General features: G+C 40.0%; 1 protein-coding gene across 1 annotated transcript in view; it reads left to right on the top strand.

The window, feature by feature from the left end:
• slc8a2b (solute carrier family 8 member 2b) overlaps positions 1–19,725 on the top strand; it is a 150,770-nt gene extending 131,045 nt beyond the window's left edge. The window contains exons 9-17 of the mRNA XM_074641108.1: positions 17–215; positions 927–1,057; positions 6,720–7,093; positions 9,322–9,425; positions 11,218–11,235; positions 14,612–14,736; positions 16,848–16,947; positions 18,107–18,382; positions 18,790–19,725. Coding sequence (XP_074497209.1) covers positions 17–215; positions 927–1,057; positions 6,720–7,093; positions 9,322–9,425; positions 11,218–11,235; positions 14,612–14,736; positions 16,848–16,947; positions 18,107–18,382; positions 18,790–19,166 — 1,704 coding nt within the window. The 3' untranslated portion in view covers positions 19,167–19,725. The remainder of the gene's footprint in view (positions 1–16; positions 216–926; positions 1,058–6,719; positions 7,094–9,321; positions 9,426–11,217; positions 11,236–14,611; positions 14,737–16,847; positions 16,948–18,106; positions 18,383–18,789) is intronic.
• Positions 19,726–24,879: the final 5,154 nt, after the last annotated feature.

Here is a 24,879-nt window from a genome sequence, read left to right as displayed (position 1 = left end):
GTCTGTCTCCATCAAGGCGACTCGTATGATGATCGGAGCCGGTAACGTGCTGAAGAAGCACGCGGCCGACCAAGCTCGCCGCACAGCCGTAACCGACGAGGAAGCACCGGAAGAAGAAGAAGACATGGGGATATGCAGCCGCATCTCGTTTGAAAGCGCCCACAGTCAGTGCATGGAGAACTGCGGCGTTCTGACGCTGGCTGTCGTCTGCCAAGGTAGTGAGAATAAATCAGTCAGAAGAGGCTGGTTTCTATTCTTCAAATTAATGTCTACAATTTGAACTACACTTTTGTTCTGTTCAAGTTTGAGTTCATTAGATGTTTTTCTGTAATCCGAAGTTGAAGCCATAAAAGGTGACTTTTTTACACACACAACACTTCCCCTTTAAGTTACAGTAAAAGTCCAGCATTCAAAGTCTTTTACTTAAAAGGGACATATCATTGAAAACTCACTTTTTCAGTGTTTGTGCTCATACATTTGTGTATCTGGAGTGCCTACCAACCCACAAACTGTACAATAAGACAACTTTATCAGTTGTTTTGTGGGCTTCCTAGATCAGAAAACATGTCATTCAATGAGTTAGTCTGGTAGCTCACCTGGTAGAGCGGGCGTCCCATGTACAAAGGCTGAGTCCTTACCGCAGCAGCTCGGATTTGAATCAAATATGCATTGAATGCAATGCAATATTCTGCATATATTCTGAAATGCAATAAAGGCAAAAAGCCCCCACTTTCATTTATTTATTTATTTAGAAGCAGATCTATCAGGATGTAAAAATCTGTCTGTGTTTTATAATGTTCTCAATGCAGAACAGTCTCCTCATATAACTGGACTGTACGGTGTGTTACGTTTTTATACACAGATGCATCTAAATGAGAAACGATGGTGTGGTATGCTCAGTGTTTTTCTGTTTTTCTGCTCTTCAGGGGGTCTGGGAGAGAACGTCTTCTATGTGGACTACAGGACAGAGGACGGTTCAGCCAACGCCGGGTCGGATTACGAGTACAGCGAAGGAACGCTGGTGTTCAAACCTGGAGAGACTCGCAGAGAGATTAAGGTGAGTGAAGGAGGTGGGGAGGAAGACTCAGTGAGGATGGAGAGACACATTTCAACACCTTGGGCACTAAAACTGTGGAGTGGAAATAAATGATTCGATAAATAAATAAATGTCATTAAATTCAGCAAAATTAATTAAAAATAAATGTAGCTATTAATTAATTGATAAAATGTGACATAAATTGATATTTCTGTTTATTTATTTATCTTTATATTAATCCCCTTATTTATTTGCTCTTCTGTTTAATTTGCCCTTTTATTTATTCATGTATTTATTTTTATAGATTTTTAAATGTATTTATTTATTTTTGCATTTATTTTATATTTATTTATTTTTGCATTTATTTTTTTATATTTATTTTAAATGTAATATGGATTGTAAAGTACAATACAACACATTACAGGTGAATAGGGTAAAACATTCAACTGATAGACATGACACTTACCCAGTTGATTGCTTACATTAAGACAATTATTTTTTGTATTACCAAGTTTTCTGATATTGTATGTTTAAGTATGCAAACGAGGCATTATCTAATGGTAACTTTTGGTGAATTTAGTAGAAATCTACAGACGCAAATAGACAAAGTAGTAAAATAAACACAAACACTTTAGATGCAGCTTTGGCCGCACTATTAAAAGATTAATTCAAGTTATTTTTGGAGATGAGATGAAACTTTAATGATCCCTGTGGAGGAAACTGAAGAAGTAGACTATCATATATATACATTATGAAACAGGATATCTGTCATTTTAAAAAGCTCAGCGCTCAGAGTTGTCTTTGTTGAAACATTAGAGATTGAAGCTGAATATGAACACAACAGCTTCTCAAACACAGAAGCCGGATTTGCTAACCAAATGTGGAGCAGGAGCGGCTCTGGACTGAGACGGTTTTACTTCACGGAGCTGCATAAACACGCTGCAGTGTGGCTGTAAAATCTGGAAAGATATCCGAGGAGATCAGAGCGAGGCGGGAGAGGAAGGGAGAGAGAGAGAGGGGGATGAATAATGAGAGTCCCTGCAGGAGAGACACAGTGAGGCTGAGCAGAAACAGATGATACTAATCAAACTACTACTAATCTCTGCCGCTGCTACTACGTTACCTAATACTTTACTGTGTGAACCAGAAAGGCCCAAAAGGAGCTTTTCATCTGTGCGTCACAGGATGTTCCTAAAAATCTGAGAGGAGCTGAAACTGTAAACATCGTTCTAAAAATAATAGAAAGAAAACAGTCTGACTTTTTCATCGTTTGTTTATGATGTTCAAGTTTCATCCTCTGATCTTTATCTATTTAATTTTCTCACTTATTTAATACTTTATACTTATTTTAATTAATTTTTCACTGTATAATTTTTATTTTTATATATTTATTAATATAATTTAATATACTCATACTTGTTATAATGCTCCTTTGAACTGCTTTAACAAACATGAAATGAATTTATAAATAATAATGAGGCATATCATTAGTCACATTAGATATAAAACATTCACACAGATAATACCCAAAAAAATAAGCAGAATAAATCATAAAAAAATAACAAATGATAGATAAACAGATAAAAAAAAGATATATAAATAAATAAAAAATAATCAAATTTTTAAAAATGATTGGTTAATTACAGGGTTAGATAATTTTTAAGGAATATATAGAGGTCTTTGGCATATTTGGATTTCATAAATTTAATTATAATATTATATATTAATATATATTAATCATTAAGTCAAATTTTTTGTCTGCATTAAACACCAAAAATAACACGGTAACACTTAATAATAACCATCATTTATAAATGGTAAATTGATAGTTAATTAAAATTAGTTAATAGTTATTTTACTGTTAACAAACAACGAAATGATAATTAATAATGTTTACTAATTATTAGTAATGCTATAATTTATGGTATTTTAACAATTTATTGTTGCACACATTATAACATTTTATAAACTATATATATATATATATATATATATATATATATCAGTATTTGTTCATGATTAAGATATTATTTGTAAACTTTAAAGAATTGTTTGTAAAACATCTATAAACATTATTTGGATGCTATTATACAGTTACAACTGATGATTATAATACCTTGTTAAATGGTTAATAAATACTTTGTAAAACGTCTATAAACATTATTTAGATGAATAATTAATACTTTGTCGATGGTTAATAATTGGTTTCTGGTCCATCTATCTATGTAATGTTTATAGATGTTTTACAAACAATTTCTTAAAAGTTTACAAATCATTTAGTAATCATTAATAAATATTAAATATAGTACATAAAATGTTATAATGTGTGCAACAATAAACTGTTATAATTCACTAATGTAATCAGAATGTAATTGTTATCGTCTCTTATCAGCTCTGATACAACAAATTATAGCATTACTAATAATTAGTAAACATCATTAATTATCATTTCACTGTTTGTTAATAGTAAAATAACTTTTAACTAAGTTTAATTAGCTATTAATTTACCATTTATAAATGATGGTTATTATAAGTGTTACCCATAATACATTGCTGTGGATTTAACTGGTCAAATGACCACGGCAAACCGTTCAATGTCTGTTCTACTCCTCTTCTATTTCTATGGTTACAATAGTTATAAAAGCGGTCTCACTCTGGAGAAGAAAAAAATTACATTTCATTCATACACATCTGGTACTTCAGATGATTCAACACTATTGACTGTTGCGTGTCATTTTGAGTCTAATCTGAAAAGAAGGTACAAAGTTAGATGATCAGTCCCGGAGAGCTGCTTCAAAGTTGTCTGTATTTTATTACAATCTTGTTTTTTTCTGCTGAAGAAACCTAAAATATTCCTTTTTAAAGGGTGCTATGCTGTGTGAATGTAGGATGATTGCAGGAGGTGAAGCCGCGGTGAAGCCGGGTAATCTCTCCTCTAATTCAAAGTTTGATGAAAGATCAGAAGAAGTGTGAGGGCTGGTGAGAGGAGAGAGTGAGTCACATAAAAGAAAGCTTGGGGGACATTGTATAAATTAGCTCATCCACCATGAGTGAGTGGATGGAGAAACGCTTAGTGAGTATATTACAAAGGTCAGTGTCATCCATTTCAGCGGGATATCAGTGGATTACATCGATCACGGCGCCAGAAATGAGCAGCAGGGAAACCAATTAAAGTTGAATATATCAGTCAGTTCCAGTGGGTGACTCTACTGATTAAACAGAAAGACAGGACCAATCAGAGGCCTCATTGTCTGCACTGTTTGTTATATATATATATTTTCTTTTTAAAAAAAAGGAGACATTTAAGTTACAGAATGAATCTAATTTGCAACACAGTTATTAAAGTCTAAAAATAATGAATATCCGTCATCAAATTACTTCAATATTCAGTCTTTCTCCTGAATGTAGAGTAGTTGTGATCATATCAAATCACAATTTCTTTAATGCATTAACACAACTTGCGATTTGAAGGTTGTAGCGGGCTCAGTTTTAAAGATAGAGTCAAGATACTGGTATCATATGAAACTATAAATTCAAAGAATCCACTGGTACCAATCATGTCATACCAGCTTGTCACAAAGGAGGTTAAATAACGCTCCAGACTTGCACTAAAGTTTATCGAAGAAAAACTGTCATGGCTATTTTCAAAGGGGTCCCTTGACCTCTGACCTCCAGATATGTGAATGTAAATGGGTTCTATGGGTACCCACGAGTCTCCACTTTACAGACATGCCCACTTTATGATAATCACATGCAGTTTGGGGCAAGTCATAGTCAAGTCAGCACACTGACACACTGACAGCTGTTGTTGTCTGTTGGGCTGCAGTTTGCCATGTTATGATTGGAGCATATTGTTTATGCTAAATGTGTAGTACCTGTGAGGGTTTCTGGACAATATCTGTCATTGTTTTGTGTTGTTAATTGATTTTCCAATAATAAATATATGCATAAAGCAAGCATACACCGATCAGCCATAACATTAAGACCACTGACAGGTGAAGTGAATAACATGGATTATCTCGTTACCATGGCACCTGGCAGTGGGGGGGATATATCAGACAGCAAGTGAACATTTTGAACTTTGAACTTTGTGTTGGAAGCAGAAATAATGGGCCAGCGTAAGGATGTGAGCGACTTTGACAAGTGGCCAAATAGTGCTGGCTAGACGACCGGGTCAGAGCATCTCCAGAACTGCAGTTCTTGTGGGATGTTCCCGGTCTGCAGTGGTCAGGGCCTACCAAAAGTGGTCCAAGGAAGGAGAACTGGTGAACCAGCGACAGGGTCAGACCCGAGGCTCATTGATGCACGTGGGGAGCGAAGGTTGGCCCGTGTTGTCTGATCCAATAGAAGAGCTATTGGAGCTCAAATTGCTGAAAAAGTTCATGCTAGTTCCGATAGAAAGGTGCTGATAGGTCCGTGCTGACTTAATGTTATGGCTGATCGGTGTATGTCCCAATCCGGGTCATTTAATATTGAGTATCTGCCGATACAGAGTCCCGATACAATACTTCTATTTTCCTAGATAATAATAATAATATTAACATCTACAGCGTCACAGTGCACACTTATAGTGCTTTACTGTTTTGGTTCACTCTCACTGCTCTCATAGTGTAATTTTCGGCTTTTAGAGAAGAACCCGCTGTACACTACCTGCTCAACAGAAAACCAGCAGACAGACACATTAAAGACCAGCTGGTGAACATGGTGGAGCATTAAGCAGCTAAAGAGACGTATATTTCCCTCAGGAGTAAGTCTAGACCAAAACACAGAGAATATTGGACTTCGATTCATCAGGTGACACAAAGACTCCTAAATGATTGATCATGTTGCTCTGTAACTGCTGGATGTGGAAATAAACTGTTTGCTAACAAGTTCACCGCAATAACTTAAAAGGTGATGATATGTTAGTGTTGTTTCTGCTGCCAAAACATCCGTTACTCATCCTCACTTCATTCAACACTTACCAGGAATTGATATAATCTTTTCGCCTTCTTCGTCTCTTTATTTTGCATCAACTCCATCCAGAGTAAGTTGAAGTCTGAACATGTGGAGGGACGTGGTCTGGCTCATTGGATTACAATCAACAACCTAACCTGATTTGGGAGCGCCCACCTGTCGGTTAATGCGGTGTGGCATGATAACAATCTCATATATAGATGAGAGATGTTACTGGAGCCTCCTGTTATGAGTCTGCTGAGGGAGATGCCTCGCACAAGCATCCAGACCAGGATTGATCTCGATTCACTTTAAATTCATGAAATTAAACTGCAGTTCACATAATAATATCACGAGTCTGCAATCTTTATTTTTTCTTCGTATGGAGAAAACATTCAATATCAGCTCCTGTAAAATAAAACTCCACTCCAGAGCTCGGTTTCTTCACTTAAAGGATTCTGCATAATACATTGTGTATGCAGTATATCGTGTTATCTCATGACCCCATTTGAAGGCCTCATCTGTCATTCACAAACTGCAACAGGAAATAAACTGACACGCATTAAGAATGTAGGCACAATAATATACTGGGAAAGTACACAGAAAGTACTGCGCTATGCATCTGGCGCCTCATCCTGTTTTATTGCTTGTATATGGAACTGGTAGGAAACTTTACAGCAGGTGTCAAAGTACAGTTTTGATGATTGATGCCCAGAGATAACGACATTCTGTCTCTCTGCGTCTCCAGGTCGGTATAATCGACGATGACATATTCGAAGAGGACGAGCACTTCTTTGTGCGCCTGCTGAATCTGCGTGTCGGCGACGCTGACGGGATGTTCGAGAGCGACGAAGTGGGTGCTGCCCCTAAAGGTCGCTTGGTCGAGCCCCTGGTCGCTACGGTTACCATCCTGGATGACGACCACGCCGGCATCTTCACGTTTAGCGAGCGCATGGTGCGGGTGAGCGAAAGCGTGGGCACCATGCAGGTGACGGTGGTGCGCAACTCAGGGGCCCGCGGCACCGTCATCCTGCCGTACCGCTCCGAGTCAGGCACCGCCAAGGCTGGGGAGGACTACGAGGACGCCCGAGGAGAGCTGGAGTTCAACAACGACCAGACCACGTGAGTCAAACTATAACTGTCATTGTTTTTTATTCACTTAATTTATCCCCAAAACACTTTAAATTTGTTGTACATTTGCATCTCGGAGGATCTCTACATTTTCTGCTGCTGGTCACAAAGCAGCTGTGTTGGAAGTGCAGTGCCTTGCTCAATAGTATGTGGACAATCTTTGTTAAGGTAAATAAAAGCAATGCAATGCAGAAAGCAATCTGCCTCATTATGCAAATGAGTGGGCTGTCACAGGCAGAAATGCATGAAGAAATGTAAAAAGAAATATGTAAAGAAATATATAAAAAAGATTATACAGAAATAAGTTGGAGGGAATAAATAAGAAATACAAAGGGACAATGGTACAGAAATAAATTAATAAATACATTTAAAAATAAATATTAAATAAATAAAAAAAATAATAAAATAAAAACATATTTTTTAAGACGCATAAAAGCTTCTAAATTAAAAAAAATTCAGTGAATGTATTAGTTTCTTTTTTTTTCTTTACTTTCTTCTTCTGCTCCCACCTTTTGACTGAATTATTGATACCGTCTCTCTCTGCCTCCTGCTTCCCTCTGCTGTGATTTACACGGCAGCTGGTCCTGATCAGACGGCAGGAGGGAGACCACCGTGCGTGCGTGCGTGCGTGCGTGCGTGCATTACCTATAGATGAAATACTTCACTTTATTCTGCCCATGTGTGTGAATGGATGCTCCCCTGCATACATATGTGACATTGTATGTTTGTTTCAGCAGCGTAACATAATTGGTATTTGCCCCGGGGCAAATTGTTTTTCTTGGGCCCTCGCCCCGTACGTAAACACACAACCACTCCAGACAATTGCAAAGCAGACAATTGCTATGCCACCTGCCTTAGATCAGCACCACGGACGGCAGCCGGCGCGCCAAATTTATCAACGCTAATTGAACAGCCTGCTCGGGACTCAGCCGCCAAATGTTATCACAGACACAGATTACAGTAGGTGCACATTTTCCAACATATGAGACGTAACAATTACAGTGCTGAAGACTTAAATCCCTGATCCCACTCCATAAAAACAAAAAGAAACCAGTACTCACCCATTAGAAGTTTATGTTACAAGTCTTGTGCTCCGTAAAGTCACATTAACGACACTTGACTTAACTACTGTAACGGCGTCTTTACTGGTCTTCCTAAAAAATGGATCAGACAGCTGCAGCTGATTCAGAGCGCTGCTGCTGCTAGAGTCCTCACTAAGACCAAGAAAGTGGATCATATCAGTCCAGTTCTGAGGTCTCTACACTGGCTCCCTGTCTCTCAGAGAACTGATTTCAAAATACTGCTGCTGGTTTACAAAGCACTACACGGTTTAGGGCCAAAATACATCTCTGAACTTCTGCTATGTTATGAACCATCCAGACCTCTCAGGTCATCTGGATCAGGTCTGCTTAGTGTCCCCAGAGTCACAACTAAACATGCAGAAGTTCAGTTTTTATGCACCAAATATTTGGAACAAGCTCCCAGAAACCAGCAGGACCAACTTCAACTCTGAGTTCTTTTAAATCAAAGCTTAAAACATTCCTGTTTGCTGCTGCCTTTAATTAAATAATGATCTTATACTGCACTAGAGCTTTTACTCTTGTGTGTTATATATTCTATCCTAGCTTTTATTTTTAGCTTGTTTTTATTTTCTAATCTTTTATGTTTTTATAACTGTTTTAATTATGTCTTAATGTTCTTTTGCACTTTGTCGCAATGCTCTTGAATGCTTATATAAAGCACTTTGAATTGCCCGTTGCTGAAATGTGCTCTACAAATAAGGCTGCCTTATCTTGCCTAACGACACCGCTTAAGAACTATGACCCTTTTTATTGGAATAAGGTGGCAGCAGGCTGGAGGGAGATCGCATGAATGTTTCCTACTGCTGTCGGCTATATTGTGTGTCACTTCCAGTAAATATCACAATATTAAATGTGTTTTCTGTTTAAAAAGAACAAACAAAGGTAGATAAGTTGTTACGTCTCCAGTCTGATCTGGAGCTCACAGCTGCTCGGTCGCCTTCGTGGTTTGTTTACGTGACGTAACAGAAGTGCATATAACGGATTCAGGGTGGACGCGGTGTAGGAAGGTGATTTTTAGGCCCTTGACAGCCGCACCGGTTGCACCGTCGATATTTACGCCACCGGTTTGTTTTAAGAAAAACGAAATACTAATAAGTTTGTTGTTAATTCTTTTGTTTCTGTCTTGTTTCTGTGCAGTCAGACTTTCCAGGTGAGGATAATTGATGATGAAGAATATGAAAAACATGAAAACTTCTTCATCGTGTTGGAGGAGCCACGCTGGCTGAAGAGAGGAATCTCAGGTACGTAAATATGCAGTATGTCTTTTTGACCTGACGTGATGATTTTACTTTACCTCATTATAGAAACTTTGAGGAGTAAATATGGAAAAGGCGCTCCTTATAACTCCAGAAGTTGCCTGAGAATCATCACATTTTCAAGTTTTCTTCAGCATGAAAGTGATCCAGTGATAGGTGTCTACACATCCTTAGGTACATTACAACATGAAGAGCTAACAGCTAATTCAGCACACTTTTAATGGTGAAAACCTGCCAAAATTTAAACAAATATGGGATAAGAAACCAGGCCTCAAGTTGTAGATAACAGATGCACGGGAGCAAAGCAGTGTACAGCTGTGGACGGGGGCAGCAGCAAAACCGATTTGAGACACCTAAAAAAATCAATATCAGTTTAAGTGTACGCTATATTTAGAAGATTTCCACCGCTTTACCTCGCCGTCAGACAGCTATACAGCCGACTGTTATCTGGATTATCTATGCTCTCGCCAAAGCCACTAGACTCTGGTGTTTTAAAGCGTTAGTTAAAGGGATAGTTCGGGTGTTTTGAAGTGGGGTTGTATGAGGTACTTCTCCATAGTCAGTGTATCACCTACAGTAGATGACGGTCGGCACGCCCCCAGTTTAGAGAAACAGACAGAAGTACCAGCACGGGAGTAAAGCAATGTACTGCTGTGGACGGGGGCAGCAGCAAAACAGATTTGAGACACCTAAAAAAATCAATGTCAGTTTAAGTGTACGCTATATTTAGAGTATTTTCACCGCTTTACCTCGCTGTCAGACAGCTATACAGTCTATGTTTAGGGTTAGTTTGGATTCACCAAAGTCGCACAATAACACAAACAAACTAAATGATCGAGGCAGCGGTAAACTCACCGTGTTCTGCCAGGTAAAATTACCGTTTTTTCCAATGGAGTCTGGTGGCTTTGAAGAGAACATTGATGGATACAGCGGCTTCAGTTCCCTGACAGAAAGGGCTGTCTGACAGCGAGGTGAACCGACAAAAGTATTCTAAATACAGTGTATAATTAAACTGATATTGATTCTTTTAGGTGGCTAAAATACATATATGCTGCTCAGAGAATATCCAAGTTTTTTTCTTGTAAATGGACGACTTTAATTTTGGAATTTTTTTCTCTGAATATTACCCCTCTTCCCCAGCTTTGTATTTTGGAATTTTTTAACCTACACTGGCTCTAATTCGCCGTTGTAGTTTAATCTTTCACTTTGAATAAGCACTGCTAAGTAATGAATCCAAGTTATCCAAACTACTGCAGACGTTTGTGCTCTTTTAGTTTGTGTATTCTGTGTTTTGCTTCAGCCTGCTCGTTTCCTTTTGTTCTGTTTGTTTTGTTTTTTAGCTGCTTCAGTGACCCACTTCACCCACAGGGATCAATAAAGTTCTTAGACACATTCAGGGATCCATCCATTCATCTATTACCTGTCACTGCAGCAACACGAGCACTGAGCCGCCTCCTTATTTCTTTGTAATGTGGAAAGAGAGAAAGACACACACAGAGAGAGAGAGAGAGAGAGAGGAGGATTTATTTGTGTTTCAGAAGATTTTCTTAGAAGTCAGACGTCGCCGCAGCGTGTTGTTAACTCAAAAACACTCACAGCTGTCAGATAGAGGGATAAGAGGAGAGATTTTTGTTAATGCTAAATACTACAGTGAGCTCTCTCTAGATTGTTTCTGTGAGTTTGTGTTTGCCCTTTCGTCTGAGCGTAGAGATGTATTATTAGATGTTGCTGTCGAATGTTGTGCTGTTAACTGACTACTCTCTGTTTCTCTTCACAGCTCTGCTGCTCAACCAAGGTGAGACCATCTGATTATTCCTTCTGCTTCACACTGAACATCCAAGCTTTGATTTGATTTGTCAGGAAATCTGAGGAGATTATTTTTATTATTATTACGTTACAATTTCCTAAAGCCAAAGATGATGGATGGGTGATTTTCACACCCAGCCTCCAGGTTCTGTTAGGAGCAAATGTACTTGCACCCATCTGTGTGCCCATGGGCGTGTTGGTCTAAAAATGAGGCTCATTGTTGGCGCCTTGCTATCTTGAGGCAGCAGAAAGCGATTGCTCCATTGACCAGCAAAAACCTGTTTTTTGTTTTCCTGCTATTTAAAGGGCGCATTATTCAGTATGTAGATACTAGTATCATATGAAACTAGAAAACCTAAAGAATCCATCGGTACCAACCATGTCATACTAGCTTGTCCGAAAGGAGGCTAAATAACGCTACGAACTTGCGCAAAATTTTGTCGATGAAAAAACGTCATGGCCATTTTCAAAGGGGTCCCTTGACCTCTGACCTCCAGATATGTGAATGAAAATCAAAAATAAATTAATAAATACATAAATGGCTCGATAAATAAATATATCATTAAATGTAGCAAGAATAATATTAAAAATAAGTGTAGCCATAAATTAATTAATAAAATGTGACATAAATTGATATTTCTTTTAATTAATTCCCTTATTTATTTACTTTTAATTTCCCCTTTTATTTATTCATGTATTTATTTATTTTAATTTTTTTAAATGTGTTATTTATTTATTAATTTTTGCATTTATTTTTTATTTATCTTATATTTATTTTTAAATGTGTGTATTTATTTATTTATTTATTTATTTATTTATGCACGATTTTCCATTTGGATTTCACCCGTCAGTCAACGTGTGTCATCATGACGTGTCGTCCATCTATATACTGTATATACAGTCTATGATAATGACGTACTGAAGCACCGGTGGTGAAACTAAAGCAACATTTTGGTGAAAAATGAATGTTAAAAATCTGCATTCATTTGAAATTTCCTAAAAAAATAACATTCATCCGATGTAACTATGAAAAGACAATGACTCCAAATGATTTCTTATTTTTCGGATTTAGCAAAATTTGAATCTAGAAAGTGATTTATTTCCCCTTGCGGTACATTTGAACAGATGCCACCATTGTTTCTCCTGCAGCCGCTCAGGTTTAGTCTGCAGCACATTGTAACAGCCTGGCTCACGTTGCTGGCTTCTCTCTTGGCCTCGCTTCAGGGGGAGCCGTGGGTATTTGTTTGTTTACATTTGGATCACAGCAGAACATGACCTCTGTGAATCTCAGCCCGGCGCAGTTTGGAAATAAATGCTTACAAATGAGTCGGCGCTCCGCACTCTGGGCTCGCTCTGGGTGCTGATGCAGATGGATCACTGTGTACAGCCAAGTGGAGAGGCTTATAAGCCTGCCGGGGCTGTACTTTATCATATACATCACCATATACTTTAGTTTTATTTTGCTTTTTATGACTATTTCGGAGTCTAGTGTGTGGGAGGCAAAAGACAGAGTATAACTTGAGTTCTGATTTGGTTATGTGGAAATTGGTCTTGGATTTAATACAAAACGGAAGAGAGCAGAAGACAGAAAGAAGTAAACATCGAGGCTGGGATGCGTTTATTGATTTGAATTTGTGCGGCTGAATCTATCAGAGTGCCTCCTCCCCGGCTGCTAACCGGCAATGCATCGGTTTGAGGTCAGATTAGTTTTGAGTAAGACTATCCATTGATTAAAATTTGTAATCGCGATTAAATGCATGATTGTCCGTAGTTAATCGCGATTAATCGCAAATCAATCACACACAATCACATTTTTTATCTGTTCAAAATGTACCTTAAAGGGAGATTTGTCAAGTTTTTAATACTCTAATCAACATGGGAGTGGGAAAATATGCTGCTTTATGCAAATGTACGTATATATTATATATATATATATATATATATATAATATATACGTATATTACGACGGAGTATTAGGGCCACATTGAGGGAGAAAAAAAATCGGAGATTTCGAGAATAAAGTCATAACTTTACGATAAAAAAAGTCGGATTTTACGAGAATAAAGTCTTAACTATACAAGAAAAAAGTTGTAATATTACGAGAATAAAGTCATAACTTTACAAGAAAAAAAGTCGGAATATTACGAAAATAAAGTCTGAACTTTACGAGAAAAAAAGTCGGAATATTACGAAAATAAAGTCGGAACTATACAAGAAAAAAAAGTCGGAATATTACGAAAATAAAGTCACAACTTTACAAGAAAAAAGTCGGAATATTACGAGAATAAAGTCATAACTTTACGAGAAAAAGTCGGAATATTACGAGAATAAAGTCATAACGTTACGAGAAAAAAAGTCGGAATATTACGAAAATAAAGTCACAACTTTACAAGAAAAAAGTCGGAATATTACGAGAATAAAGTCATAACGTTACGAGAAAAAAGTTGGAATATTACGAGAATAAAGTCATAACTTAACAAGAAAAAAAGTCGGAATATTACGAAAATAAAGTCGGAACTATACAAGAAAAAAAAGTCGGAATATTACGAAAATAAAGTCTGAACTTTACGAGAAAAAAAGTTGGAATATTACAAGAATAAAGTCATAACTTTACGAGAAAGAAAGTTGGAATATTACGAGAATAAAGTCATAACTTTACGAGAAAAAAGTTGGAATATTACGAGAATAAAGTCATAACTTTATGAGAAAAAAAGTTGGAATATTACGAGAATAAAGTCATAACTTAACAAGAAAAAAAGTCGTATTACTTTATTCTCGAAATCTCATACTGTATTTAGTTCTTTCCTCAATTTGGCCCTAATACTCCGTCGTAGTATATATGTGTATATATATTAGATGGAAGAATACTAACTCTTTGAATCACACTGAATCACTTTATTCAAATTGAGGATTTTGTCCGAGGATTCATAATCGTTTTTTTAATGGTGATGGCGTCACAAGTTTTTCTTAGATCTTAGAAGTAGGGGGGGCTTCAAGTAAAATAGTTTGGGAACCGCTGATCTCAGCAGCCAACCAACCAAACGTTAGTGTTTACACACTTTCTCTCTGTAGATCCACCTCTCTCATCGCTCTCTGTGTTGCTGTGTTGTTGTTGCTCTGCTTCCTCACACACACTCAGATATCATCCATCTGTCATCCTCTCATGTCCCTCTCCCACGCTGTGTGTGAGAACACACACTCACAACACACACACACACATATTTCAGACTCGTGTGTTGATGCAGTGCAGCTCTGAATAAGAACGCTGACTCACAATCTATTATTGATAGCGGTAGAACTTGGAAATATGTGTGACGTGCACTTTAGTTTCACTGTTGGTGTCCTTGTTGTTGTTTCCTTCACAGAGGGGGCGGAGGGGCAGATGAGCGCCGAGGAAGAGGAGGCTCGGAGGATAGCTGAGATGGGGAAGCCCATCCTGGGAGAGCACAGCCGCCTGGAGGTGGTCATCGAGGAGTCGTACGAGTTCAAGGTGCACCATTCATTTATTCATTTATGTTTCTTACGTGGTTTCCTCTGGAGGAGGAACAGCAGCGCCCTCTTTGGGGTTTTGTAAAAAGATGCCAATTTATTCCAGTGATTGTTTTTTATATTGTTTTCAGTTATAATGTCCTGAAGATAAATGTGTGGATGATTTATTGGTGGTAGCTCAGCGCAGCTGCAGATTTAGATTCCAGTGGTGGCTGTGTGATCATATATACTGTATGTATGTATATTTAGGGAGACACAGAGAGAGAGAGAGAGAGAGAGAGTGTAATTCTAAGCTAAAGCTACAAACCAGAGCAGGAATGTTCACACATGTGGTCCTGCACTGCAGAAACTGCTTTTATGGAGGTCTGATCTGTGCTTTTCTGGACATGTTATATAATCCACCTTTACATTCCCTCTCTCTCTCTGTCACATTAGTGAACCCGGGTCCTAACCCTCCCAGCGAGCAGGTCTAATATGTGTTTGAATTATTGAAAATGCTGGAGTTGCCCTCGATGCAGCAGATAGCTTGAGGCATGCAGAATTCAAACTCTGATGGCGTGCACAGAGCGCTGCTACAGTACGTCTGCCTCTCAGGTCTCCGCCGCCCTCCCCCCTGTGCGCCGGGAGCAAAATGCGAGCAATCCAGATATTTGAAATGTGCATTGAGGTCACGTTGTATCTTAAGCAAATAAAAGCAAAGTGAGTTTACTGGCACAGCAATAAGCCTCAATTCACATACGGTCCAACACACACACACACACACACACACACACACACAGAAGATTGTTATATTGCTAATCCATCTGTTTTAAATAGCTCTTAAGAAAATTAAAACAATGGAGTCTTAATTAAAGGAAAGTTCCTCATGTGTGGTTAAATCATTTGTGCTGCTTTACGAGCGGCACTGAGGGAAGGATCGGGTTGTTTTTATGAGTCTGCGTGAAATGCACAGAATAAATGATTTAAATATCATATGGTCAGCAGCACTCGTGTTTATAATTGAAGCAGTGGGCGTTTCAAAAGCCCAGAAATCACAGAATTAAACATCCAGTAAATAAATAACACCAGTGTTGTTGTTTATCTGTTGTCTCAGTAAGCAGTGGAAGCTGGTCGCTGGCGTCAGCAGCTTAAAGTTACATTGAATGTGTGCGTGTGTGTGCATTTCCTTCACTCTTTTACACTTTCTCTAAATAACATACAAATGAATTAAACCAACACATCAAACATCCGCCGGAATTTGAGCCAATTAAACAGCAGCAGAATGGATTGTTTGAGAGTTAATTACAGAAAGGGAGAAACAAACAACATCAACAAAGGAGATGAATGAGAGCCCGTCGTTCTGTCATCACTCCAAAAACAGTCCAACAAAAAAATCTATATTTTCATCCTTATTTGATTATGAAGTCAATAAACCCCCTTGTGGATATATTGACTATGTCTCTTATGATTTGCGGGTAGCGAGAACCAGCTGGGGGAATAATGCAATTTTACATGATTGGCATTTAGATTTAGTACACCGGAGATCAATGTAGGTGGACTGAGGATCTCTGTGTGGTAGGTCGGTTTTATGATCTCCTCATTTATGTATATTGGAGTTAAGTTGGCGAAACGGTCGCTATATCGTGACAGTAGTACAGAAACAGATAACCTGAAAAAAATCCTGTGCCAATAGGAACGCTCTCTCAATGAAATGACCTGTGATTGGTCAAAGTCTTCCGTCACAAGCTACATTTTCTAAAGCCTGAAAAAGGAGCCATGAGGAGGAGCAGAAGTCTAGTTTTCTCTCAGAACACTTGAATTACAATATGCTGAAAGGTTATTATGGAATTTTTCCCCAATGATGCCAAAAATATATACTGCCTACTGAAGCTTTAATGCAACTGCGGACCATTTCTATCGCAGAGTTCAAAGGGTTAAAAAAAAGATGGAAGTGCCTGTATCTGTAAAACCAGACTGGTGGTGTTTCAGGTATGAAGTGTGAGAGACAGACGCTGCCCCCCCCTCTCCCACTCTGCAGTCCTAACAAGCTCCACCTCACCTGAGTGACTCTGTCACCTGTCCTCCGCTCTGATTGGTCACTAATGAAGTGTGTTTTGTATTTCTGATTGGCAGAGCACCGTTGACAAGCTCATTAAGAAGACCAACTTGGCGCTGGTGATCGGCACTCACTCCTGGAGGGAACAGTTTGTGGAGGCAGTCACTGTCAGCGCAGGTGAGCTCTGTGTGTGTGTGTGTGTGTGTGTGTGTGTGTGTGTGTGTGTGTGTGTGTGTGTGTGTGTGTGTGTGTGTGTGTGTGTGTGTGTGTGTGTGTGTGTGTGTGTGTGTGTACGTATTACTGGAGTTGACAAACAGCTGTCTTAAGGAGACACTCGTTAACTACACACTCAGCTACTCCTAACAGCTGCTGTAAGTGTGAATCACTGCCTTGTATAGACGGATTACCTGAACTTTATCATTCATTATTACACGGCTGTGTTGAATAATCGATTCTGATTGGTCAATCACGCCGTTCTGCGGTCTGTTATTTCTGTATAATAGACCGTTGCTATGTATTACAGACCGTTGCTATGTATAACAAGCCGTTGCTATGTATAACAGACCGTTGCTATGTATAACAGACCGTTGCTATGTATAACAGACCGTTGCTATGTATAACAGGCCGTTGCTATGTATAACAGACCGTTATACTCAAATCATAACATGGCAAACTGCAGCCCAACAGGCAACAACAGCTGTCAGTGTGTCAGTGTGCTGACTTGACTATGACTTGCCCCAAACTGCATGTGATTATCATAAAGTGGGCATGTCTGTAAAGGGGAGACTCGTGGGTACCCAGAGAACCCATTTACATTCACATATCTGGAGGTCAGAGGTCAAGGGACCCCTTTGAATATGTTACAACAGTCCATTACCAAATAACCACAGATTATGACCCGCTAAAGGGCAGCAAACCACCTCAAGCTTCTTGTCACGCGGTGTGTACCACGTGTGTCCTTTGAGTCAATAAAGCTCATTAACTACAGATGAAAAGGAGTTTCACCTTCAACCTGCTTTTGAGTTAATGTATTGGGAAATATTGATTAAGTCTAATGGCAGTCATTGCATGTCCTTATTCTACCGTGAGAGGTTGGTGGGAGTCGGATTTGTAATTCCAGGTCACCATCTAGTGGAAGCAACAGTTCACTGCAGACAGTAAATATTCCACTCAACTGTGTTTGGACTTTAAAGTCTGTATATTTAATCTGTATGAAACCTGATGTTTGTACCAGAGTTGTGTCAGTGTGTACTGTGAAGTAGTTTAGATGAATTTAATAAAGCTCTAATGTTCTCCATGATGTGGTCTAACTTCCCTCCTGTATTTCTCCCCTCAGGTGACGGCGACGATGACGAGGAAGGCCGTGAAGAGCGCCTTCCGTCTTGTTACGACTACGTCATGCATTTCGTCACCGTCTTCTGGAAGGTTCTGTTCGCCTGCGTGCCGCCAACAGAGTACTGGAACGGCTGGGCCTGCTTCTTAGTCTCCATCAGCAGCATCGGCCTCCTCACCGCCTTCATCGGAGATTTGGCGTCACACTTCGGCTGCACCGTCGGGCTCAAGGACACCGTGACTGCCGTGGTGTTTGTGGCGTTGGGAACATCTATTCCAGGTGAGTGAATATCCTCCTTCACTGTGTGAGAAGGTGACATGGGTGACATTAGTTAAGACTTAATGATTCTCATAAATCACCGCTTGGTCACATGGTACGGGTTACCATGGTTACGCGTCCCCAACCGGCAAGGAAGCTCTCAGGAAGTGACGTCGTAAATTACAGCTCAGTGCGTCCGAAAAACGCGTACTACTGTTTATTATTCACACAAGAATGATAGCGCACATATTGGGTACGTACTGCATAGTGTGTGATTTTGGATGTAGTTTATGTGAATGACATCAGCTGACAGGAAGTCAACTTGGACCCAAGCTGTTACCTAGCAACGCAATTCGGTTGAAACGGTCTTCTCGTGCAGCCTCCTCTGTCGGTGTGTTTACTCTCTCCGCCTCTTTCTCTCATTTCAGACACCTTTGCTAGCAAAGTGGCCGCCATGCAGGACCAGCACGCTGACGCGTCCGTTGGTAACGTCACCGGTAGCAACGCCGTCAACGTCTTCCTGGGGATCGGCGTGGCGTGGTCGGTGGCCGCCATCTACTGGAGAATCAAAGGGAAGGAGTTCAAGGTGGACCCGGGCTCGCTGGCCTTCTCCGTCACCCTCTTCACCATCTTCGCTTTCATCTGCATGGGGGTGCTCCTGTTCAGACGCCGGCCCTCCATCGGCGGGGAGCTCGGCGGCCCAAGGGGGGCCCGCATCATGACCAGCCTGCTGTTCCTGGGCCTGTGGTTCCTCTACATCCTCTTCTCCAGCCTGGAGGCCTACTGCCACATCAGCGGCTTTTAAAAAGGAGATGGAGGAATATCGCACAACAACACACACATACAGTTTACAGTCCACACAGTATGACATGAAACAAGATTCATCTGTTTGATCGGGCTCACTGCAGCCTGGAAGTATCCTGGTCTTTGATGCAGGGATACTAAAACACTTCAGATACATGTTCACACACACACACACACACACACACACTATATGTAGGCATGTGTAAACAGATCATAACACACACAGTTACAGGCATGACGAAGGGCGAGAGGAAGTGTTAGCGAGGGGCGAGAAGTGTGAGTACAGAAAGGTTACTGCAGCAAAGTTTACAGAGAGAAAGAGAGTGAAGTTGAGATGTTAGAGGTGAAAAGAAGGTCAGGTCAGCCAGGTAGGATAAGACCACTGAAACCCGTTGCACACCGGACTAAATCTATCCATCTGAGTTGCATTGAAGGAACAACAACAAAACCTGTCCCCTCCTCTGTATCGTCATCTTTACTGGTACATCTTCTTCACTGAGGAGGCGGAGCGCTGTCTAAAAAAAGGAGTGAAATGTTTACAATAACATGAAGTTTGTTTACTACGGGAGGTGATTTTTGTCTAATACACTGTCTAGATGAAGGCGCTCCACACGCGCTGTAAATAGTAAAAGAACAGTGTACTGTACATATAGAGTGTAGTGTTTTCAGTAGGCAGACGCTGACAACCACTTACGAACTTTAGAAAGGGTTGAAATAGGTAGCTACTAGTCTGTATAGAAAGTCAAATTACAGCGAAAAGAAAAGAAAAGATGACAGTCAGGTCTCAATGTTTTTAAAATCCACTGGAATGCCACAGATCCTAAACATTAGAAGATAGTTCAATGATTGAGTGTTAGCCTCTGTTCAGACCTGGTATTAACATGCGTCCTGAGTTTACGATCACATTAGTGTGACCAGATCCTGACAAACCCAATATGGGACAAAGAGTATGTTTATGTGGGACAATGTGGGACAATGTGGGACAATGTGGGACAATGTGGGACAATGTGGGACAATGTGGGACAATGTGGGACACGTTACCAAGGCTGAGAGGCAGTCTACAATTTTGATATGTCTATCTGACTTAAATAATAAGCATTTCTATTCTGCCCCTTATCTTGTAACATCTCTATGCTTTGCCCGAATGCATCCATAGATCGGCATGTCTCTTTTTGAGACGCACGTTTCTTGTGACACTCACATGATCTGTGTCGCTTCATGTCGTCGTGTGAAACTGAAAAATAACAATATCAAATTTCACAAAAAACTTAGAGAATCACCTTCCACCAGCTTATAAATACTTATAAGTAGTTTCACAGTCTTTGTTGTAGCTGCTCTTCTTTTTCTTTGCCGTAGTTTCCATCAGTTTCCGTCTCGAGTGCGTTCACACCTGTACTTAGAGCTGTCCTCTTGTGATCCGATCACTCAGGACTCATGTTAATACCGGGTCTGAACAGGGCCATACCTGAACAAACAAATAGATGATACGCAGGTGAAATAAAAGTTTATAAAGAGCCATACCTCTCCAGCATCCTGCGTTCCAGTCAGGTGTGTCTCTTTACCGGACGGTTTCCATGGTAACCTCTCTGACACAGACCTTTGTATATCAAACTGACAGATTTTTTTTTTTTTTTTTGCATGTATAGCCAGAGCTATCTTCACACAATAAGTCACAAATATACTCTGTAAAAGGGAATGATCAGAATCCACCTGTGAATTACATCCATGCATTTGTGTGTCAGCTGATGTTCAATGTTCCCGTGTGAAGCTGACAGGGAGGAGGAGGAGCGGCGTTTGGTTCTGAGAGGAACAAAAAGGACATTTTCCTCCTCAGAAGGACCAAACGGAGTATAATGAAAACACACGTGGACGCTTCGTTCAAGGCTTTTTGCTCCTTCCAGATGGACTCCAGCCAGTCGTCACCGTGTCAGACTTATCCACTACTGCGGCATGTATCCTGACAGACTCATCCTTTACCTTTTAGTGACAGCAGCATGGTCACACAGACATGCATGGATGGTCCAACAGGACTCAACAGTGTTAGTTTACTTTCAAGAGTGAAAAGCCAGTAAATTACAATTTAAACTCATCAGTCACAGATAAATTAGGACGCAGGATGCCAGTCTGATGCTTCAACATGGCACCCATACAATGCCTTAAGGACACCTCTCAAGTCAAAATCTAGTATTCGAGCTTTCAGCTGTACAAAGCTGCACTTTATCTGATGTAACTAAAACATAATGTGTTTTACTTTAGTCGACAAACTATTAGTGTGCAATACATGCAGGGAGATTCACTGGAGGGAGTCTATGAACTGGTTCAGCTGACTAACTGGATCATCAGGTGTCTTGTCCTGTGGGAAGGGACTGTTATAATGTGTCCCATCCATCTGAGCTTAGAGCACAGTATGAGTATCAGACCTGCTAAAAAGGACTCTCCGTTTTAATGGAGTCTGCACACTGTTTAAAAGAACTAACTGACTATCATCTATCTAATGTTCTCCAGACTTTGTTTACAGTCTGTAGGTCAGCAGCAGACAATGCTTCGCTCTGCAGACAGCTGTGTCATTGTAGCTTTAAAGGGGACGTATCATGCTCATTTAAAGGTTCATGCTTTCATACTAGAACATGTTTACATGCTTTAATGTTCAAAACACACATTATCTTTCTCTTACTCTCTGTCTGAATATAGCTGTATTCACCCTCTGTCTGAAACGCTCCGTTTTAGCCATAGACTGTATATAAGAAGTAGACGCAGTCACGACGTCACCCATTCGTTTGTGGATTACGGTTTTTGAAGCTTAGAGTTCTCCACTTTGTCCGTCGCCAACTTGTGAAACTAGAGGGTGAAGCTCAGTACAACCGAACGCTGAATAAAACACGAACAAAATGTTACAATTAACTTTCATGAACTGCAAACACACCGTGAAAAAGTTAAAGGCCCAGACACATCAAGCCGACGTCAAAGAACTAACAGCGATGAAGGCCGACTGTTGTCACCTTTGTCTTGGCCAACAAGTTGTACTTGAACACACCGCATGACGACAGCCGACGGCCAGTTAGCACGTACGTTCTGCAAACCGGAAGTTGACGCCTGGTTTTAGTGCCTGTTTCTTTAAGACCCCCCTCCAGAAAAAACCTGCTCTGATTGGCTTGTGAGAATCTGGTACTCCAGATACCCAAATGTGTGTGAACAAGCACTGGAAAAGTTCATGATATGTCCCCTTTAAATCAAAAGGCAGTTTCTATAGTCACACTACCGTAGGCTGTTCTCAGTGCCCGTCAAGGCATGTATGTGCTGCTCAGTATTGCACGTCAGAGTTGGAACATGCAGTAAAATGTTCACAAGCTACTGAAACTACTGGCGGCCAGATAGACGGTAAAATCAACTGCAAACCAGTGAAAGCTGCTGTGGCTTCTCAACACCGACACATCAGGTTTATCACGTTCAACACTGAGGAACATAAAGCTGAGACGTCAGCGCATGAAAACAATGTCATAGCAAACGTAGCGAGCAGTGTGCAGCGTCATAGTACGATAATAAAAGTAGTTAGGCAACCTTTTTTCTAAATGAAGAAGAGTTATAATTACTGTAATCTTCACTGCCTAATATCAGTCGCATTAAATGCATTGGCTGCGTTACTAACATTTCACCCACAGATGATGAAGTGTTATACAAGTTTATTCTTACACAAAGAAAGATTTGATTCGTTTACCCTCGACTAACTATACTTTGTAAACTTTCTAAAACAGATTTTGTATCTTTTCCTTGCAGATATAGCCAAGGTAGATTCTTTTGTACTTCTAAACGATGTTTTAGAACATCATCAATATATACGATCGGTAGTTGTAGATTACGTCGTTAGCGGATTAGATTTTGATATATTTTCCACAGCGAGGAAGCTCCCCCTTTCAGAACAAACAGTGACGTGTCTCCTAACCAACATAATCCCAGCTAATTTAATGTTTGTGTTTTATGTATAAGATTATTTATTTAGATATTTATTTATTTACGAGATGATTATTTATGTATGGATAAGGTGTGCCGCAGGTCCTTGAGGCGAAAAAAGAGTTCAAGGAGTGGATGTGCAATACAGAAAAACAATTAACACATTTTATTTAGTTAGCAGCTGTGACAAAAGCTCAGTTCACTCAACTTTTTCTGCTCCAGTGTTCGTTGTAACCCTCCGCCGACGTACATGTCTTCATTCAGTTTTTGAGTGTAAGTAGCATGTTTACATGAAGAAACAGTGGGGAACATTGCCAGTATAATTGTCAGTCTCGGGTGGAGCTAAAGAAGGAAGTGTTTTGTAGATATTAACGGTGGCTGTGAGGTTGTAACTAGTCTACTCACTAAACACACTCACAGGTCTGCTTGTGTGATCTCTGACTGGGTGAGGATGCATCAGCAGCAGGTCGTGGCTCAGCACCCAAACACAGAACTGTCTACAATGTCCGGACAATGTTCCTTGTTTCCATGAACTTCCGTACTAACTGTCTGGCTCCGGCCTTTGCTGTTCTGTAGCTAGATGTGATGCCTCCCCCCCATCCAGCCTCTCCTCCTCACCCTCCCGGTGTGTGTCTGTGTTTGCTTCCCCTCCGTGTTCCTCTGCAGATGCATGATGAACCCCCGTGTACGTGTGTTAGCAGCATGGTCTACTGTGATGGACGCCTATAGGCATATTTTACCGGGTTGATCGCCCCACCGTTTGAATCCCAAACACCAGAAACTCCATACAGATAGAAACACACTGAGAGAGACAGAGAGAGAGAGCATCTACGGACTGCTGATTTTCCCTTTTAGAAGCTGTGAAAAGAGAGCGTGCTCTGTCTGCAACGAGCAACATCCCAGGTCATCTTTTTGTTTGTTGGTGTACGATATTTCCGTGTCTGTGTTAGTGTTCCCCTTCCTCTTCCTCCTCTTCTTCCTCTTCCTCTCTTGTTGTCCCATTCGCTCCCTCCCAGGTCTTGCTCTTCAATGTGTCTCTGTGAAGTTTTTTCCTGTGAAAAATTTCTCTCTCTGCCTGAAACCTTTTATAGGGAAATAATGACTGAGTTACTACTATATCATGTGATAGACATAAACATTTATTCAATACTGTACTAAATTATTAACTGAAGATGATGAAGTTTTTTTTTTAGTGAAATGCAAAAGAAAATTCTTTGGAAAAAAAAACGTGTTTTTGAGAACATGGCATGAGGTGTAATGTGTTACTGAAAGAAAAATGAAGGTCTTTAATTAATTGAAATTGACCTTATTTGAATATAGTTTATTTATTTTCAAGGCGTAACGTGTCTGAGTCGTTATTTTTGTACTGAATGAGCATAAAAACCCAGCATGAAGGGGAATTTGAGAGCATACTTTACAGGTAAACCCTCTGAGACACGCAGGCGATCCCGACCCACTTTACTGTCTTTCAGAGGCTGTAGCAGGTTCACTTTTAGTTCAGGAGGATAAATAACGCTCTAAGCTAAATTTTGGCGAGGAAAAACTGGCATGGCCATATTCACAGGAGTCCCTTGACCTCTGACCTCCAGATATGTGAATGAAAATGGGTTCTATGGGTACCCACGAGTCTCCCCTTTACAGACATGCCCACCTTATGATAATCACATGTTTGAATGCAGTATAAATGTGTTATTTTCTCTTAGTCTAAAATGGTGTATCTGAATATTTCTGCATACTGGGGTCCCTAACAGTCTTGAATTACATAA

The sequence above is a fragment of the Sebastes fasciatus genome, chromosome 7 (assembly GCF_043250625.1).
Source record: "Sebastes fasciatus isolate fSebFas1 chromosome 7, fSebFas1.pri, whole genome shotgun sequence".
NCBI classification, from domain to species: Eukaryota; Metazoa; Chordata; class Actinopteri; order Perciformes; family Sebastidae; genus Sebastes; species Sebastes fasciatus.
The sequence above is the reverse complement of the archived record's forward strand: the minus strand, read 5'-3'. Positions and strand labels throughout refer to the sequence as shown.